Raw genomic sequence first — 21,343 nt, 5'->3', positions numbered from 1 at the left:
CCCGTCATTGTCTACATAGAACAAACCCTCATAACCGATCGTGACACGGAGCCTTTCTGCATGTATCCGTGCCACCATAGTCTCCATCAAAAATACAAATTCAGGCTTCTTCCGGGACACAATGTCCACTATCTGTCGAACTGTTCGTGGATTGCCCAAGCCACGACAGTTCCAGCTCAGCGTACTCATGAGGACAGGCGGGGTTGAGATACAGCTCCCGCCATACACAAGTTTTTTGAAACATCGTTCATTGTCACATCCTCACCCTCCCTCCCCTCACACCCCTGCTGTCCCTCCCTGCGGCGTTTCCCGGTTGCCACCACCTCCCCTCCATCCGACACCCCAATTCCCAAAACCCCCTCCTCACCCTCACCTTCCGCCAACGTTCCCCGAACACCCTCCCCACCCGCCGGCCGATTCTCCGGCATCGGTAACGGTCTCCCCCCTACTGGAATAAGCCAGCTCCCACCCACCCCTCTCGCAGCACCCCTTCCACCCCCGCCCTCAACTCCACTCCATACCGAAACTCACTCTCTGGAACCCGACTTTCCCTTGCTTTCAAACAAAAGGTGTGAACATGCCCCATTAGCCCACAGAAGAAACAGAACTTGTGAAGTCGTTCATACTTAAAGGACACTCAACACGTAGTCCTATCCCTCTTAACCAGCTTCATACCCCTCCTCAATTGAGACCCGAATGCGATAAAAAGTTAACCAGGGAGCCCCAACAAACCTATCATCATGTTTCACGAAAGTACCAATGAACTTACCGGCCTGCTCAAGAACACTTTGCGATGTGTAGCCTATTGGTAATCCATGCAGCTGAACCCACATGTCTACCGTATCCAGAGGGACATCACACGGATTCATCCCCCCCTGAACCTCACGGCAAACCAGCGTATTGTTTTCAAAAGCCCATGGTCCCCCTTCCAAGACATACGCAACATCCGTGTCGTGAAAGAACACAAACAAAAATAGCCCCGGTTGGACTTCCGTTATCTGAACCCCTCTTACCGGTTGCCACACAGAAGCCATTGCATTCCTCATATACTCAAGCTTGACAACTTTCGCCGTCAAGAAACGGCCTACAACCGCCCATGATGCCTCACCATCTACCGCAACCTCGCCCACCCTGTCACCCTCCGGGACGAACTCGTCCCCGTCCTCCTCCGGGACGAACTCGTCCCCGTCCTCCTCTAACGCCATATCAGCCCATCTTGCCGTGAGTCTCTCCACCATCCCAGCCGACTGCCCTGCTGCTACCTGCTCGTCATTCCGTTCATCCATCGATGTTGAAACGCCGGCGATCGCCGGGAGAGATGAGCCGAACTGCTTCGAAAAACCCTAGAAACCCTAGAGATTGAGAGAAAACCCTAGGAACCCTAGAGAGAAAAAATTTAATTTTGTTGCCACTTGAATATCATAATTTTTTTAACTCGTAACTTTATTTAAAAAGTAATGTGTAGATTTTTTATTTGATGAATTGATTTTTAATAATTTAGTATTATTATTGTGTCCGTTTGGAAAGCAGGAAAATGACTTCTGGAAAATGACTTTTGGAAAATGAGTCATTTTCCAGAAGTCATTTTCCTTTCCTGTGTTTGACTGCACAATGGAAAACTGTCTTTTGCTATTTGGCTCATTTTCTGGAAATGATGTAGAATTGTATAATTAAACATTTTATATAATTAATTATTTTGTTTAAAATATATAAAATTTACAATAATATTATAAATAATAATATTTATTTTTAAAATCAAATAATATTATTTATTTTAAAAAAATTAAAAAAAAAAAAAACAAACAAACATAATATTCATTGGTTTTTGGCGGAAACCAAAACCTGCCGGAAACCAGTGAGCCCAAAACCCAAAGGATGAAGAAGCCAATGAAGATGAAGAGAGTCAACTGCTCTTGAAGTGAAGAAATGAAGAAGTCAACATTCGGAAAATGACTTCCCCTTTTTTAAAGGGGAAGATGTTTTCCTTAAAAATAGGCTCATTTTCCATTGACCAGTACCTCATTTTCAGTTGACTTCAAATTTTCCTTCTTTCCAAACATTGGAAACCCGGAAAATGATTTCCAGAAATCATTTTCCGAGTTTCCAAACACACACTTAATAGTAAGCTTACAAATTAAAAAATTTTGGGGATAGATGCAAACGTTAATTTGTAATACAATACATATATGGTTAATCATAAATTACAAAAAGGAAAATTTGTATTTTTCATCCCTAAGTTATAGGATAATTGTTTGATTCGTCTAACGTTGCAATTTCTGTCCTTACTTATTGGTCATGCTCACTACTCGAACTTAAGTTATAACTAACATTACAATTTTCGTCTCTACTTGTTGATCGTGCTCACTTCTCATTCCTAAGTTATAACTGACACTGCAATTTTTGTTTCTACATGGTCGTGCTTACTTCTCGATTTTGTCAAAACTTGGTGGTTGAGAACTAGGGGGTGCTAGCAAAAATTAAACTCGTTACCTTCTAGTATGATTAAGAAGATAAGAATCATGTTCCACCTATTCAAACACCTCTCTCAATGAAAAATTCACTGTTCACATACTAAAAGAATTCAAGTGTTCACATAGTAAAAGATAGAGACAAATTGGAGTAAAATATATACAAGTTACACAAATTAAACCAAATTGCGTGAATCACTGTATAAGCACGTCAGTCGATGATGTTACTAACTGCTCCCCAGGAACAATGACCAATATATCAGCAAACAAAGTTAACCAAAACTATATTCAATAGTTAATTTGTGTCACCTATGACCAAATTAAATGTATTACAAATTTGTCAAAATTTTTCTACAATAACGTTACAATAATATGGTCAAAAAAACATTTTTTTTTTAATCCACCAAAGCAAGAGATACAAAAGAAGAGACTAGACCAAACTAAAGTTTCAAAATAAACGGGAACAAACCCACTGAACAACAATCAAAACCTATATCTAAGCTCGTAGTGACGATGCCTCCTCTCGAGCCCACCACTTGGCCAACCTCCATTGCACCGCCTAGCGCGCTCAAATCGCTCATCAACATATGCCTCATCACCAAAATCCTCATCAAAATATGAAAAATCAAAGCTCGGCTCATAATCCGAATCCGAACTCGGGTCCGTCGAATGCAACTCCGACGTGATCCTCGGAGTAAGCAATCCCTCCAGGTCCCTCAACCGAAGCAGACCCTTTCTTCTAATACTATTGACTGGTATACAAATAGTTTATCTTTACTGATTGGATTGCCATCAACAGGTAACTTGTTCACAATTAAAGTGCACGCCCCCGCTATCCAAACACGGCCATATATTATGATCATTAGTGAGACGTCTCCTACTATTCTTGTAATGTTTTTAGCCATGTTATTCTTGTCACGTCAAGTTCTCGGGTGCTTATCAATACCTGTGTATTGATCTTGAACTAAGTTGTGATGCATTAAAACTGAACTAAAACCATTACCTTAGACTATGATAATCTATTTGTGCTGGCCCATGTCCACTTTCCCATCATCCTCGTATGATTTGCATCGATTAGCTAGAAGAAGAAAGAAAGAAAGAAAAAAAAAAAGGTCAATCTTTCATATTAATGATCAATTAAATTTTAAAACATGAAGGGGTAAGAAATATACGAAAAGAAGTGTACCTAGAGAACTTTTTTCCAGAAAAAAAAAAAAAAAAAAAAAAAAAAAAAAAAAAAAAGGTGTAGTAAAGAACTCAAAATCAGTTAGTTACATCGTCCAACAAGAAACCCTGAAAATCTGATAAATCTATGTTAGAATTTTGAAAGGGACAGTTGATTTTTGGTCTGCACGTAAAGTTGACAAGAGAAAGGCTTACGTTGTTAGCACCAAATAATTGTACACTGTCACTTTCAAGTTTCATCCTCATTGCCAATGTCGTCTCTCATGAGACGAATTTAAAGATAAATAGGGAACTACTGGTCCGTATTAATTGATTATTATACATTATATTACTCAAAGTCCTTTTGAAATTAAATAATGACAACGATTATCACAACAAATAATTTTTTCGTCACCTTTTATTAATTTTATTATTACACCAATTAATTTTTTCGTCACCTTTTATTAATTTTACCATATTTTTTTTAGCTAATAGTTGGATCATTTTATTATCAGTGTTAATCATCCATCAAAATATAGATATTTTAATGAGAAAATTGTAATTTATGCTCTTCACAAATATGTCAATTATCAATGTCATCTCTGGATTATTAGTGGTGTAAATGTTGCCCTTAATTTTCAAAATGTGATATATATTACTCTTCCCTTGAATTATTAGTTGTGTAAATGTGATTACCCACTGTTTTTTATGATTGAAGGCCACATTTTTTTCCTCCATTTTTCTTTCTTCGTTTGTTCTCCTTCCGTCGACAACAATGTTTCTCCTTCTTCCTATTCGGGAAGGGGCAATATATGTCACATTTTGAAAATTGAGGGGCAACATTTACACCATTAATAATTCATGGGTGGCATTGATAATTGACATACTTGTAAAGGGCATAAATTACAAAGTTTCATATTTTAATTTTACCTAATAATTCAATGTTATCATCTTAATTCATCACCGAGTTGATGGAGCAGAATTTTTGTACTTGAAGATCACGAGTTTAATATTTGTCAACGTACATTCTCTTGGAGTCTTGGTCAAGTCGATCTATCACATAAGCTAAGGTCTTCCTAATGCAATTTACATCTCCTATATAATTTGTAGGCTATTACATAAAATAAGAAAAAAAAAAAAAAAAAAAAAAAAAAAAAAAAAAAAAAAGGGGAATACACACCCTCGAGTAGTGACGTCGGGATCGGATTTTATATACACTTACAACTTATAAGTGGTGTGTTAAGAGATTTTTTTCTGTAACTCAGGATTTTCACTATCAAACAAAATGATTAATCCCCTTGAATTGTAAGCACCCATATGGGTGAGACAACTGGCCGCCTAGAGAGTTAAGGTTCTTCCATATCTAAAGCCAATGATTGAACTCTTAACATTTGGTTAAGAATGAATGAGTTCTATCCATTCAATCACACCCCAAAGTTAACTGTTGTGTTAAGATGATTACACTGAAAATTTGATTTAAAAAAAGAGTTAATTTAGGAAGATTATATTGTTAATATCATTAACGAAATGATCAAATAATAAATAGGAATATTATTAAAGACATAGAAGTCACTTCTATGATAGTTTATAGCAATGTTGAATAGGGGTGTAAACGAGCCGAGCCGAGCTTGACCATGGGTTGGTTCAAGCTCAGCTCGATAAGCATGGTTCGGCTCGAGTTCGAGCACGATCGAGCTTGAAAAATGATACTCGAGCTCGGCTCGGCAATTTTTCAAGCCGCTCGAGCAGCTCGATTGTTCGAGCTCGATTTTGACATATTTGAATTTATATTTTAATTAATAATAAACATTGTTTAATCCATAATGAATAATAAAAAAAATTCAAAAGTCCAAACTTCAATGTTTAAAGATTCCAAACACTCAAAACAAGTTTACAACTCCACTGCCCGCATGGGCAGCTCAACTGATCATAGAGGTGAAGTTTGAGACGAATGACCAAGTATTGAGTCTCACCAGCGGCAATGTGGGAGCAACCTCTCAAAGTGAGGGGGGCTCCTTGTGCGCAGTGAGCAAAGGTCTAGCCTATGTGGTTCAGTTGAGTTACCATAATTTACATCCTCCCATGCTTTGTCGGGCCGGAGTGTGGGGGCCCTTGGGATTGGGGATTAAACCTTTGGGACGACACTTTAAAAGTCAATAGTAGTCATTGGTCCTTACATATATATATAATATTTATCTATTTATTTAATTAGGACTCGCGAGCAGCTCGACAAGTCACGAGCTTAGAATATTTGAGCTCGAGCTCAGCTCGTTTAATAAATGAGCCGCTCGAGTTCGGCTCGAGCTCGATTTTGACAGAACTCCGCTCGAGCCGAGCTTTGACCGAGCGACTCGCGAGCCGCTCGGCTCATTTACCCTAATGTTGAATATTAAAAATAGTACCAAATAACTCAATAATTGGACAATTGATAAGCAACTGTAAGGTTAGAAGTATGACTTTGTAAAGGGTGCGCTATGTCAAAGAATTTTGGGTCGGTTTTCTCTGAGTTGAAGTCAAGTTATCAAGCTAAATTAAGGTAAATTTCAGAATTGTGAAAATACCGGATGTATGCAAAACTTCAATAATAATAAATATAGTAATTTCCAATTTCATTAAAAGTTGGTGAGATATTTAGCCATTTTACCCTTAATTTATCAAGATAATTAGGTTATTTTTATTTTTTTTGAAAGGTTATTTTTTAAATAATAATCCTCAATATATTAATATTTTTTTCGTGACTATCATTTTCGAATTTTGTTTTAAAAAAATTTGGTACGATTTTGCAAATTGTTTAGTTCTTGAAAATGATGTTGACTTAATTGACAGTTAAATTTGTCAGCTTGTACCCACCAATATACTTCGTCATAAACACGTCCACATGAAGTTTCCTAGAAAGAGGAAATATTTGTTTAAGGGCATGTTTAATTGTTTAGTAAATCCTAATGCCATTTTTAGCAGATTTCATTTATTTTAACACTTCAATACTCCGTAATTCAAACGACTAAAGGTAAATAGCAGATAAGAAGCAAATCACAAAAATGAGTAACACTTAGAAGGATGTAAACTCAACGTATCAGCATACATGGTCAAATCAACGAATGAGTTCACTTTGAGTATAATACACACTGTCGCTGCCAAGGTTTGAACCATAATTTATTCTTTCAAATATTGTTTACTGAACTAGTGAGTTAAGCCGTGTGGACATCATTTAATTTTTTTTTTTCTAAAAGACTATTTTGTCACTAATTGGTGAAAATGGCTTTTTCTTAATAATAATAATAATAATAATAATAATAATAATAATAATAATAATAATAATAATAATAAATAGCACCATTTACTACTATGAATTATGTAACATTTTAAACTAAAAAAATTCAATTAGATATATGAACTTTAAAATTTTCTTTATTTAGCATTTTTACAAGTTTCCAGGTAAATGGTGATTTATTATAATTTTTTTTTTACATAAACAAATTTGATGAAAATTGCATTAGCTTTTGAAGTTAATTAAGGTACCCGTTTGGACCAGGACTACGTGGTCCAATGGTACCCGGGTTGGACTTCCATTAGGAAGATTGTGAGTTCAAGCCTCAGTGGAGGCGTTATTAAGCTCTTTGTGTGAGAAAGTATATGAACAAATACTACATTGTAATAGAGCTAGTAGCATTCAAAAAAAAAAATACCCGTTTGGACCCTTTTTAAGTCTAAATTAAAGTGCTAATTGCATAATCCAGGATGGTAAATAGGGCTATTTGAATATTTTTCCCCTTCTTTTATTATTAACTTATATTTATATAATAGATATATAAATTATTCAATGTAAATTATACGGAGTAATATTTTAGGTGTACTCTATGTTTTTTGAAATGTATTTTATATTTTGCAAAGTTGTACGTACTCTGCTTCTATATGTATTTATGATAAAGTATAAAGTATAATTTTACAAAATACATTGCATTACGGCACATAATTTTGTAAACTTTTTTCTTATATAATAATAAAACATCATATTATAGTTGATCCTAATAATATAAATAATAAAATATACTTATAAGTGATTTTATAGATTCGCTATTAATAATAAATAATTTATTTATCTGTTATCAAAAAACATTTTTCTTTAATAAGGCAGTGTTTGGTTCATTACCCAATATAATATTTTACTAATAAATAAAATGTCGTACGTAGAATCCTACTAGAAATTTTTGGATTCTAGTTCTTGTCTTCCTAATAGCTGTCAGTTGTTTGTTAGTGTCCACAAAAATGCTTGTTTGCTTCCATCATTACCTTCGTAATCACAGGTTAGTTATTTTAATTAATAATAATTAATAATATATGCAAACACGTTAAATCTTGCTGAGCTTTTATAGTTTCCGGAGAAAACAGGAATTGGTTGAGGACATTTAACTACAATATAATAGATAATTATTGTTACTTATATAGGAGTTTTATTTATTCTTAATGGGGGAGGTGTTTAATGGGCAAATTATTGTGTGGATCATAGTACGGTCCATATAGTGCTGTGTGGATCGTAATAAAAAGTAAATTTTTAATATACTAGAAATACATTATTCGTGCATTGAATATACATTATACAAAATAATATACTTTCAGTACTCAAATAATGTATTTTTCCTGAATATAATGTACATTTTTAAAATATTAAAAATATAATATTTGCTTACTTAATATACATTATTTGATAGTATGGTCCACACAATAATGACCGACACTAATGGGGTTTGCCCGTTTGGTTAACAGGCTTCTCGTTGGGAATTTTCACAATAAATTTGAAAAAATAGAATTTCTCAAAAGAAAGAACTACTTTTAAAATCGATTTGCTTCCATCCAAACGTGAATGAAAGGAGCACTTTTAAAGTTAAGAGAATGTTTTATATATTAAAGTTTAAGAGAATAAAAATTCATTTTTGTCAAACTTCAAAAAGCCTTCTCAACTCTAATTTTCCCAACTCAAATGAACTCATTATTCATTTTGGCGTATAATATATATATGCATATAATGATGACTACTTTAATATATATGCTTACGGGAGAGGTTAAATTGCATATAATGATGACTACTTTGATATATATGCTTACAGGAGAGGTTAAATTTTTTTTTTTTTTTTTTTTTAAGTTACTGACTCTCAGGGACGGAGTCAGAAAACTTGAGTTGGGGGGGGGGGGGGGGGGGGGGGGGGGGGGGGCGAGGAGGGAGCTGATGTAGTAGAGAAAATTTACAATGTTAGTCCACATTATAATTAATTGCACCATATTATTATATATACCCTACATTATTGTGATTATTATTAATAATGATTTTTAATTATACTATGTGTAATAAAGTATAAAATACATAATTATATGAGTACAATCGACACAGGTGTCGATTGTTACTTTAGAATTTTTTTACATAACACAAAATATAATAATAACAATAACAACAACATTTATTTAAATACAGATTGTCATTTAACATCAAATAAAAAATTTTGTCAATTATTTTATCACCAAATTTTTTCATAATTAACTTATATTCATTTTACTGGTTAACTGAATATTTCAAAATTTGAGAGATAAAGACAAAAATCAAAATGAATTAAATAATCAATATTATTTTTTGTCAATTTCAAAACTAATCATTTAAACTAGTAAATGTACATTTTAAATATGTAAATAAATAATTAAAACACACAATAAATCACTAATTAATTAATCAACATATATAACTAATAAAACCAAAGCATATATCTTAAATTTGGAGATTTTTTTTTAAATTAAAATGTATACTTGATATCATTCATTATTAAAATCTTAATAAAAGAAATAAGATAATAAAGAAAAATGGTCACTTTAAATATTTGATTTATTTCTTTTTATTTAATGAATTTGAACTTTTTAATATATATTTTGAGTTTATTTAATATAAACATAATATATTTTTTTTATTAAAAAAAAAATTAGAGGGGGGCTAAAAGTGTATTTTATCCCTACTACATCAATATATACATACATATTTACTAAAATATTTAGGATGAGGGTAAGGGTGGGGTGGGGGCCAAAGCCCCCTACCCCCTAAGGTGCCTCCGTCCCTGCCGACTCTATTACATTGTACTATATGTGCATCTATACTTTCTTAACATGTTGAAATATAAAAAATTGTATAAAAAATCAACACCACCTACTTAATCTCATAGTCTTCCGTATAGAAAAGTCATTGTATGCCATCTGAAGACAAGGTACCAGGCAGGTCAAATTTAATTTGAATATGCAAGTGTATTATAGTGTGAAATCAAATATATATTAATTGTACGCTGCCTGCAGAGCTAATCATTGACATGTAATAATGTTCTCTACTTCTCTTCCATATATAGCAAGTGGATTAGTCTGTAGTCATTATATATTGATTTGAGTACTATAACAACTTTACAAATAAAAAGTGTTCCATATAATTAAACACAGAAACATTTTTTTTTTTTAAACAAAATAAATTAATGGATTTGTATAAATCCCTATATATAATGGTAAAATCGCCATTGTATAAATGGGTAGTTCTAGGACTGATAAATGCATGCAATATAAATTTTTTGCTTGCATGCATTTGCAGGCTTGCAGCTCAGTTGGTTATAAGGGTGAAGTTTGAGAACAATGACCTAAAATCAAGTCTCACCAGTCACAGTGTGAGAACAATCGCTCAAAGTGAGGATACTCCTTGTATTCAGCTATTTATGACCTCCTAGATACTCTGTCGAGTAAAGGCATGAGAGTCCCTTGGGGTTGGAGATTCAACCTTTTAGGAACAACAATATAAAATTTTTACAACATTATTTTGCCAAAATTATATGCATAAGTAACTTGTATAATCTAGCTCCAATTCTCGCAATATAATACAAAGAGGGTCCCCTAATTTTATTATCTTCATTCATTTATTATCTATAAAATCAAGTGCAAATCTCTAGCACCATCGAGTCAAAGCTTAACAAATAACCCTATATTTTAGTTTCTAACTTATAAATAAATAATAAGTTTTTCTCTTATTATTTTGTATATGTGTATGATCCTTGTATTTTCAATGTATACGCATTATAAATCATGACCGTACAACACATTTAAAATATTTAAATGATTTATTAGTTAAATTAAGTAGATTAGGAATTTTATTTACAAATATCAATGGTTAAAAAACTAAATTTGGTAATAATAAATGTTTCCGAACATTTATCTCAGAAAAAAAAAAAAAAGAAAAAAAGTTTCAGAGCAACCACTACCACAAATTAGAAAGAAAATTAGTGTTTCGTAAATGAGTTATTTATTATTAGTAGATAACATGTGAAATGAGGATATGAGTAGGCCAAGCACCTTGTGCTGTGTCATCTGTGACTCTCCTTAAGGAAAAGTCATAGGATTGAACCCCAGTGGTGGGGTATTGACTTTTTGAGCGAGAATATGATGAGTAGATTGTTTTATTTATTGAATTATCATTAAATTGTTTTTAGTAGATATAAATTTAAAAATAAGTATTTTTTAAAAACAAAATAATTATATGGGTTAATATATTCCACCAAAGGTCCCTTGTCTTTGGTGACAATTTTAAATTGAGTCCCAGACTATCGTTTTTGCCATTTAACATCCAGACTATTATTTTTTGACACTTCTAGTGCAACCGATTGAAAAATATGGTTACTAAAAGTCAGAGGTTGCCTAAAGTTTTAAACCGGTTGAAATCGTAAAAATAACAAAAGAAAATATGAAAAGACAAAAATGCACTTACTAAAAATAGGAAAAGTCATGAAAAAGACTAAAAGTGTCCAAAAAATAATATTATGGGATGTTAAATGGCATAAACGATAGTCTGAGGCTATGTTGGCAAACCTAGCGGAAAAGGTAGCTGAAAGTTTAAAAGGAGCTGAAAGTTGAAAAGTTATAAGCTAGGAGCTGAAAACTGAAGAGTTGTTATTTAAGCTAGCTGTTATGCTTGAAAGTGTTTGGTAAAATTAGCTTTTTGATAAGCTGATAAATGTAAAAGGACAAAAAACGACATCTTAATAAAAATTAAATTAGTTTGTTTACATATTAAAATTCAACATTTTGTGTTAAAAAAAATTAACATTTTGAAATAAAATTATTAGCAAAATCATGATCTATCATCCTATAATGAAGTAGCAATATTGTTGCGAATCTCTTTCATTTCATAATAATAATAATAATAATAATAATAATAATAATAATAATAATAATAATAATAATAATAATAATAATAATAATAATAATAATAATAATAATTGCGTGAAAGTTGTGGATAAAGGAGAAGAGAAAAGTATTTTAATTTTTTTTTTGAAAAGGTGGGGAGGGGAGACCCAGCTAGGCTAATTCCTAGCTCTCATTGCCTCATTGGTAAGGCAGCTCTTCGCAGCGTCAGCTTGGAGATAGCTCAAAACCTCATTCGGGGGGTTTGTGAACTCAATCCAATCACATCGTCTTCTCAACGCTATCTTGGCTAGAGCATCCGCCGCATTGTTATGGTCTCTCGTAATGTGTTGAACATTGGCTTCCCAATCCTTGTCTAGCCAGCTTTTACACTCTTTAATGATTCTACCACATGGCCCAAGGATCTGTATCCGAGTTGATCCAATTTACCACTTCTTGCGAGTCACAAAGGAAACGAACTCGTTTCTCTCCATTATTCCAAGCCCATTTGATTCCGAGATAGAGTGCCCAAGCTTCGCTTTCTGCCACAGTGTTGGCTTTTGCAATGCAACTAAAGCCTCTCTTCCAATTGCCATTCGCGTCTCTCATTAATCCTCCACATCCCGCAGGCCTGTCAAGATTAAAAAAAGAAGCATCAGTATGCACAACGGAGTACTTACCATGTTGATTATTTATCATCATGAAGTGAACTTCCCTTTGTTTCTGGAACACCTTGGTAGTCTGATCAGCATACGTATTGATCTAATCCACTTTGCGCATTGCATCCCAGTCTTCATTGTTGAAAGCCAGATTGCACCTCCAACGCCATATCCACCATAGAATAATGGCGAAAACTTCTTTCCAATTGCTTTGTTCCCGAGTGTTAATTTTGCCACTGATGTTGTCGTCCATCCATCTCTCAAAATCTAAAGTATCCTGTCTCATAATTTCAGTGCCAGGTAGGAACACCCTCCAGACATCCTTTGCCGCCCTGCAGTATCGGAAGAGGTGGTCAATTGTTTCTTCATTGTGACCACAGCAACTGCAGCTCGCATCCCAAGTGAAACTTCTCCGCTTTCGCTCGGCATTTGTGAGGATCCGCTGGTGCCGTAAGAGCCACAAAAATGCACATATTTTATTAGGTACTTTAATCTTCCAGATTTTCTCCCAATGACTGTTGGAATTGTTGATCGCACCGGTTGCAATATTATATGCGGAAGCAACCGAGAAGAGTCCTGAGCTTTCTCTCCAGTAAATATCATCCTTCTCCATCTCCTTACCATCCAAGTTTAGTAGGTCCATGAACTGTTTATTGGCCGAGGAGATATCTCTTTCCATGTTGTTCCAGTTCCAACCAATTCCTTGGATCCAGTAGTTTCTCACCGTGTTGCTAATGAAGTAGCAATATTGTTGCGAATCTCTTTCATCTCATAATAATAATAATAATAATAATAATAATAATAATAATAATAATAATAATAATAATAATAATAATAATAATAATAATAATAATAATAATAATAATAATAATAATAATAATAATAATAATAATAATAATAATAATAATAATAATAATAATAATAATAATAATAATAATAATAATAATAATTGCGTGAAAGTTGCGGATAAAGGAGAAGAGAAAAGTATTTTAATTAGGAAGGGTAAAAGATGTCATTTCTTTAAAATAATGAGGACAAATATGGAAAAAAAGTTTGGAAGCTACTAGCTTATTTTGGAACGTTACCTTTAAGCTACGAGCTTATTTTGGGAACATTACCAAACATAGTTTATAGCTTATTAGTAGCTTAAAATAAGCTATAAGCTCCTTAATAAGCTCCGCCAAACAGACTCTGAAACAAAATTTGAAATTGTCACCAAAGACAAGTGACCTCTGGTGAAATTAACTCTTATAATAATTATAACAACAACAATATAATAATAATAATAATTATTATTATTCTTATTATTTTTAAATTATTTTAAAAATAATATCATTAAATTATTTTTAGTTTTATAGCAAACCTAGCTTTAGTCTAGTTGATTTACAAGCTATCGATTGAATAAAAAAAAACAAAAACAAAAAAAAAAAAAAAACAAAACAAAAAAACAAAACACAGGAAAAAAAAAAAAAAAAAAACAATGCAAACAAACAAAAAACCATCTTATTGTATTTGGTACTAATTTATTTAATTAGAGTACAAAGATTATAGATTAAATACTATATCAAAATTTTCACATTTTCAATATAGATATTAGATATATTATAAATCATGATTGTACAACACATTTTAAAAACATTTAAATTAAGTACATTATGAATAGTATATACGAAATATTAATGATATAAAATAAAAACATAATTTTGCAATAATAAATGTTTGGGAACAACCACCACAAATGAGAGAAAATAAAGAAAGAGTTATGGTAGCCATCGAACACGTGGTTTCTAAACCTCAACAAGATATTACCTGTTTTGAGTTTGACATTACCAATATACTTACCTAATACTTAATTTAATCTAATTATTTATTAAATTTCTTTGGACCTTCATCTCTCTCTCTCTCTTCTAGTGCTGAATATTTCAGCCAAAATGGGCAGTAGCTAGGCGACTTCAATTCCTTGCCGTATTGTAGTAAGCTTTCTTAATTACTTTTTGTTTACTTATATAATATAATAATATTAACAATAAGAAGAAGAAGAGGACTATGTGGTCCAATGGTATCGGGGTTGGACTTCCACTTGAAAGGTTGTGAGTTTGAGCCTCAGTGGAGGTGTTATTAGCTCTTTGTGTTTCAATAGGTTGAGAAAGTATATGAACAGATACTACAATGTAATAGAGCTAGTAGCATTAAAAAAAAAAAAAAAGAAGAAATAACTACTAATTATCTTTAAAGTCTAAGCAAAAACTCAACTAGCTCCACATTTGTCAAGAACTCGATCATTATAGTTGTTGTATATCAAGAGTTTCTATCCTTGAAGTACAAGAAAATTTTACAATTTTGTGAGCTTTACAAAGTTATACACTACGCTTCATAAGTTGAATTTTCTATTTTTCTTGTTAGCTTTGATTGGCACGTCCAGCTGAAAAGCTAGTAGCTAATAAGCTAAATGATTGAAATTAAAGTGTTTGGTAAAATTAACTGTTGAATAAGATGATGTGTAAAAAGACTATATATATATATATATATATATATATATATATATATATACACATATTACTAGATCTGATTAAATAATAATAATAAAAAAAAAGAGAGATTGATTACCTTGAAGGATTACAACACAAGGATGATGAGTATTGTTTGTCTCTCACATTGATGAACATGTACGGTAAAGAACTGGGAAGAGAAGAATGTTTAGAAAGAATACAAGTAAAGAACTTATAGGTGGAGTTTTTAGAAGAAAAAAAATTAGATATTAAATTAGGAAAATTTAGATATTAGAATTTTGATTAAAGAATGGTAAATAATGTCATTTTTGTAAATTAATAAGGATAAAAAAATGTTAAAAGCCTATAGTTTATTTTGAAACGCTACTTGAAAGAGCATTTCAAAATTAGTTATTGTTTTAAACTCTCCTCGTTTTATCAAACACTAGGTTCAAATAAGTTATAAACTCTAAAAAAGAAATTAAATTAAATAAAAACTCCCAACCAAATAGAGCCCTTATGTACCATTAACAAAAAACAATGTACAACTTTTAAATGAGGGATAGACACACTTAATTCATAGAGTTTTATTATCATAATAAGTATATATGTTTTAAAAATAAAAATAAAAAGAGTAATATGAAGAAAAAAAGTTGACTTGTGCATAGAACTGTGCTGTCCATCAACTTATATAAACCACATCACCTCTCTCCATTACAACCCAAAGCTTCTCCTTCTCTCTCTCTCTCTCTCCATAACTAAGTTTGAGAATCAGATTTTCTTTAAACACACTTGAATTCTTCCCATTCAAAAAGCTAATAAGTTTTTGCAAATGGGGAGATATCCCTGCTGCAAAGAGAGTTCTGCAGAGTTGAAGAAGGGGCCATGGTCAACAGAAGAGGATAAAAAGCTCGCAGATTATATTCATGAAAATGGGATTGGGAACTGGCAACTGGTTCCCAAACGGGCCGGGTTAAACCGCTGCGGAAAGAGCTGTAGATTGCGATGGACCAATTATCTGAGGCCTGATATTAAGAGGGGAAGTTTTTCTGAGGCAGAAGAGAATATGATCATTCAACTCCACAAACAACTTGGAAATAGGTATTATATTATTACAATGACTTCTCTATTTTTGTTTTATCAAAATCAGAAATATATATAATTACAAGAAAATTATATACAGAGTTGAGAAGATCGTGGGTGTTACTATAAATAGAAATGGATCATATGGTTTGTTTTAAAAAATATTGTCCAGATAATAGTTACAGTAGTTTTTTTTCGAGATTTTAGAATTTTCTTATAATTATATTATTTCAACTAGCAATGAATACTTTGTTTTGTTTTGTTTCCAAATGTGAAGTAAATTTTTTGAAGTGTATATGCTTTCATAATTTTTTGGATACTAATTCTAGATTGTTTGAGAGAAACTTAATACTTTTTATATACTAGATTTTTAAAAATTACTCCAATTCTTGGACTTCTTACCCGGGATTCAAACAGTCCTTATTGCTTATGTTGTTGGTATTTCTTGACCTAAAATTTTTTAAATTGGTGCAGTTTCTTTTCTCACTTAAGATGAATAAAAATTTACTATAATCCCTCATTCCTTTTACCTGTTTTATCATGTCTCGTTACTGGTTAGCCAAGTTAATAATATTTTAAAGCAAGTTGTAAAGGTATAACCAACTTAACATTATTTTACCTGTTCCTTCCATATCATTTGTGATATGCTTTAAGATTTTCAAAAATTAAATAATTTTAGATCAACTTCTATGCTTATTTAAATAGTAAACCTAACCGCCAAAAACCTTGTGGTCGAGCGGCATGACTGTGGATTGACTCTTTGTGCTTCAATAGATTGAGAAAGTATGAACTTAATTTTATTTTCAAATATTTAAATTTTTTACATCAAATATATATTCTAGAGTACAATATGAATATTGGGGTTAATTAAGCAGCATAATAATTTGCTAAATTTAAATTTGGGTGTAATTGCAGGTGGTCAAAGATTGCAGCTAAACTTCCAGCTGGAAGGACAGACAATGAAGTGAAGAATTATTTCAACACACATATAAAGAAAAAGCTTATGAGAATGGGAATCGATCCAATCACTCATAAACCATTACCTAATCTCAATCATCTTCTCAATAATCTTCCCCATAATTATTATAATTCCTTCAATAATAATAATCCAATTATCAGTCCATTAGAGTCTATTCTCAGGTTGCAAGCAAATCTCACTCAAATGGCCAATGCACAACTCCTCCAAAACATTGCCCAAATCCTAAACAACAACAACATCCCTTTACCCTTAGTACAAAACAACATTAATAATGTTCCATTGTTGTTGAACAACAATAATGTCACAACTTTCGACAACTTTAACGTTGGATCAAACGAATCTCCCCTCTTTGATCACCCCTTGTCCACCACCCCGAACTCATACACTATCGAATCAGTGCTCGATCAGCCCTCTCCCATGTCAAACTCCTTTGGATTCGTGCCGGGCAACGACGATTTGGTCCCTAGGGTTTTAACGAGCAATATCTCATCGCTCCCACCGCTTGTCTCGGCAACGCCAGAGACGTCTATCTCCGACCAAATGTTCCCAATGGGTGCGATGCAATGTGGTAGTGGTGGTGGTGACGACGATGACTTTAGTGCATGGGAGAAAGTTTTTTGTGACGAAGGAAATAGTTCTTTGTTGGAAAGCATATTTCAGTGATTGTTTTTGCATGCTACTATTTAATTAGTTCTTGAATGTATACATACACTGTAGAGATAATGTTTATGCATACATATGATGTATAAATATAGTATGTATGTCTGTGTAACATAAAATCAATGAGATTGGGTGTTTTGCTATTAAAAATGTGCCATTTTTAAATAAATAAATAAAATTTGAGATTTCTTACTATTGAAAATAGTCAAAAATCTAAAATTTATTATCAAAAATTCGATCACTGTAAAAACATCTAGAAAAATTATCATCACTGTATTATATGCACACACAAACAGATAGGATGTGCATGTTTTAAATCTTTAAGAAATTGAAAATTTAGAGCGGATTAAAAGTAGAGATTGATATGTATTTCTCTGTCAATTTCTGAGACTGTTTTTATATCTATAGTCTATAAAATATAAATGTTGATGTCAAAGTTGTTATTACTTGTTTGATAAGGTTCTTCTAAATGGAATTTATAAGTAATTCATTTAACTTACTTACACCTATCAGGGATAATGTAGATATATACTATGAATTGGGAACAAAAATGGATGGTTTTCTAGATCTCGGAGCTACCCAAAATTGAGTAATTTAGAGGCAGAGAATATGATAATTGATAGATATATTAGAAAAGAATACGAAGCAAACTGACCTGAGGAGGCGGGTCAAGTCAACCTGGGACGACCCCGTAGTTGGCATTGGGGGCCCCAAGGCTGGCCTCAAAGTCACAAAACTAACCTCCGTGCGCCCAAAGCCGGCCTCGGGGCCGAATACGAGCGAGGCCTGGGGCCGAGGGTGACCTCGGCTCGGCCAATGAGCCGACTGAGACTTAGTCAAAGAATACTGCAATCGCTCGCCCATTTCACGCGGGGCGGTTACCAAAGAGGTTTAATTAGTATGAATAGATCATTTTGTTTTGTTATGATAGGTCTTGTAATCTCCTTACACAAGGATCTTAATACAAGACATGTTCTCTTTTCCAAAAGCTTATTTCTTATCTTTATATTCCTTTAATTAATTGGTATTAGTTAATTCAGCCTCCCGATTAATTAATTCCATCATGAATAGATGAGAAACATCATAAAACTAACATGCTAGGTCACAAGTATTCTTTGACTCTCATATAAGTCTAATTAATAAATAAAATTGGTACTCGATACAAAGTTTTGATGCATTAAGTGTAGGGTTATAATGGCTTATAATATGAATTCTCCACTTGTTGAACTTAGAATATGATGTTTCGATACCACTTGTCATATTTATTACTTTGTAACCTACTTCACTTGTAATCGTCTTCTCCATAACACAACATAACCTTTGTCCACTTGATTGTCACCCAGCCGACCGACTGACCGGTCTGACCAACCGACTGACTAAGTGCCCTTCTACTTGTTCACCATATACGTATTCGTAGCATAGTCCCAACCCCGGTCCAATTTATACTATCAACATTAATGTGCTAATTTAGGATTTGATTTGCTTTAATTTATTTGTGCTTAAAATGTTCAAATATGTGATAAATTATGTTGAAAGATTAATTTTGCGCATTTTTGTGTTTTGAAGGAAAAAAGTGACAAATTCAAGGATAATTTGAACAAAATGGAGCAAAAATCCAAATCTCTATTGTTATGAGCAACATTACGCTCGTAACAAGGCTTGTAATGCTCAAATTCAAAAAGTCATCTCTGTTGTTACGAGCAGTGTTACGCTCATAACAGCGTTCGTAATGGGAGACACCCGCGAGTCATTTATGCTATTATGAGTATGCATTAGCGCGCAACTCGAGTCGTAATGAAAGGCATTCGCAAGTCCTTTCTATTGTTATGAGACACGTTACACTCATAACTAATTAACCTCGTAACGTATATAAAAAGACGCACCTTAAGCATTAAAATGGCGCACCTTAAATACACAAATCACGCACCTTAAGCACACAAACAAAGCACCTTAAGAACATAAACCACGCTCCAAAAGTTTAAGCATACAAATCACACACCTTAAGAAGGAAAACCAAACACCTAAAGCTTTAAGCCGACGTACCTTAAATTTCAACAACTGACACACCTTAAACACACAAACAACGCACCTTAAGCTTTAGATCGACACACTTAAATTTTCAACAACTGACGCACCTTAAGACACACATTACAAAAACCACGCACTTTAAGAAGGAAAATCACACACCTTAAATTTGACCTAGATGCAAAAAAAACCAAATTATCACTACGATTTTTTAAAATCATTGTTAATCCTAAACGTTGATTCAACCAAGATCAATGGCTCATATTTAACCGTAGAATCTCACGGAAACTGTATGAGTGCATTGTGCTGACAATCTACTCCAGACATGCATTTAAAATTCAAGGGCAAAAGAAAAGAAAAAAAAAATAATTCTTATCAAGACAGGTTCACGATTCCACTTGTAAAATTTGTGGTTGAGATTAAATATATATTTCAAAAATTTAATTAATTCGTTCACAATTGTAACGAAATTTCAACCACTCTTAACTCGTTTTCACTTGAAGAAATTTCCAAAGATCGCTCTTAGTTACTGTTTCTTGCTTCTACACGTACTGTTAAAAAGTTGTGGTGGATGCCTTGATTTCTTCTAGATGGTGGAATAGGATTAATCAACAAGTTAATGAGGTCACAAAATTGGATAATTTCCCAGCTTATCTTACCATCTTCCTAACCCCCTTTGAAAATTTTAGAGTTAAATGATCATGGTCAATGCTGCCTAATTATACGTGAACTTCCACATTTTTGCATTGTAGGGATTAGACCTATAAAATCTTTGGGGGTTTATTTTTTGTTTACAGCTGTTAACTACAGTAATAATTATTAAGGGGTGAAGATACAATTATTTAAATTATAATGACATGTTTGGTTCATGGAATAGGTCAGGAATGGAATAACATTTCTTGGAATAGACCTATTCCATCGTTTGGTTGGATCATTTTATCATGGGAATAGCATACCTAGGAATGAGCTATTACCTTCGCAAGGGGAATAGCCATTCCTAGGGGGGGCCTTGGTATTAGCTATTCCCATGCCCTTGGGAATAGTTTTTATATCACAAATATCAAAAATACCCTTTGCACATTATATAATATTTATATTTATTTAATAAATATAATTTATTATATAAATGTATATATTTAATTAATTATAATTTTTATCTATCAATAAATATATATATATTTAAATAAATTATTTGGGTGTGTGTGTGTATATATATATATATATATATATATATATATATATATATATATATATATATATATGTAAATAAAAAAAATTAACTGTATAAGACTCCTTAGTTATGGAGCCTTGGTGCTCCTTTTATTAATTAAGTAGTCTGCCCATGCTTAGCGGATGGGCATTGCAAGCTTGCCTAGCGGATGAGCATTGCAAGCTTGCCTAGCGGATGAGCATTGCAATTGAAATTATGGAGCCTTGATGCTCTTTTTATAGGAGTCTCAAGGCTCCATTCCTTACTTCTCCAACCGATGTGGGATAAGTGAAAAATAAATATAAATATAAATATTTATTTGTATAATAATAATAATAATAATAATAATAATAATAATAATAATAATAATAATAATAATAATAATAATTATTATTATTATTATTATTATTATTATT

At 32.6% G+C, this 21,343-nt stretch overlaps 2 protein-coding genes across 2 annotated transcripts; one reads left to right on the top strand and one right to left on the bottom strand.

Moving 5' to 3' along the window:
* Positions 1-659: 659 nt before the first annotated feature.
* Positions 660-1,286, bottom strand: LOC109177140. The gene has a single exon (XM_019326442.1). It carries the CDS (start codon positions 1,284-1,286, stop codon positions 660-662), a length of 627 nt encoding a protein of 208 aa, XP_019181987.1.
* Positions 1,287-9,848: 8,562 nt separating this feature from the next.
* On the top strand, positions 9,849-17,802 carry LOC109177151 (transcription factor MYB39-like). Its single transcript, XM_019326453.1, has 3 exons — positions 9,849-9,854; positions 15,786-16,071; positions 16,969-17,802. Exons 2-3 carry the CDS (start codon positions 15,803-15,805, stop codon positions 17,693-17,695), a joined length of 996 nt encoding a protein of 331 aa, XP_019181998.1. The 5' UTR covers positions 9,849-9,854; positions 15,786-15,802; the 3' UTR covers positions 17,696-17,802.
* Positions 17,803-21,343: the final 3,541 nt, after the last annotated feature.

Source organism: Ipomoea nil, unplaced genomic scaffold (genome assembly GCF_001879475.1).
Source record: "Ipomoea nil cultivar Tokyo-kokei standard unplaced genomic scaffold, Asagao_1.1 scaffold0800, whole genome shotgun sequence".
Lineage (NCBI taxonomy): Eukaryota > Viridiplantae > Streptophyta > Magnoliopsida > Solanales > Convolvulaceae > Ipomoea > Ipomoea nil.
This window is presented reverse-complemented; position numbering and strand designations above follow the sequence as displayed.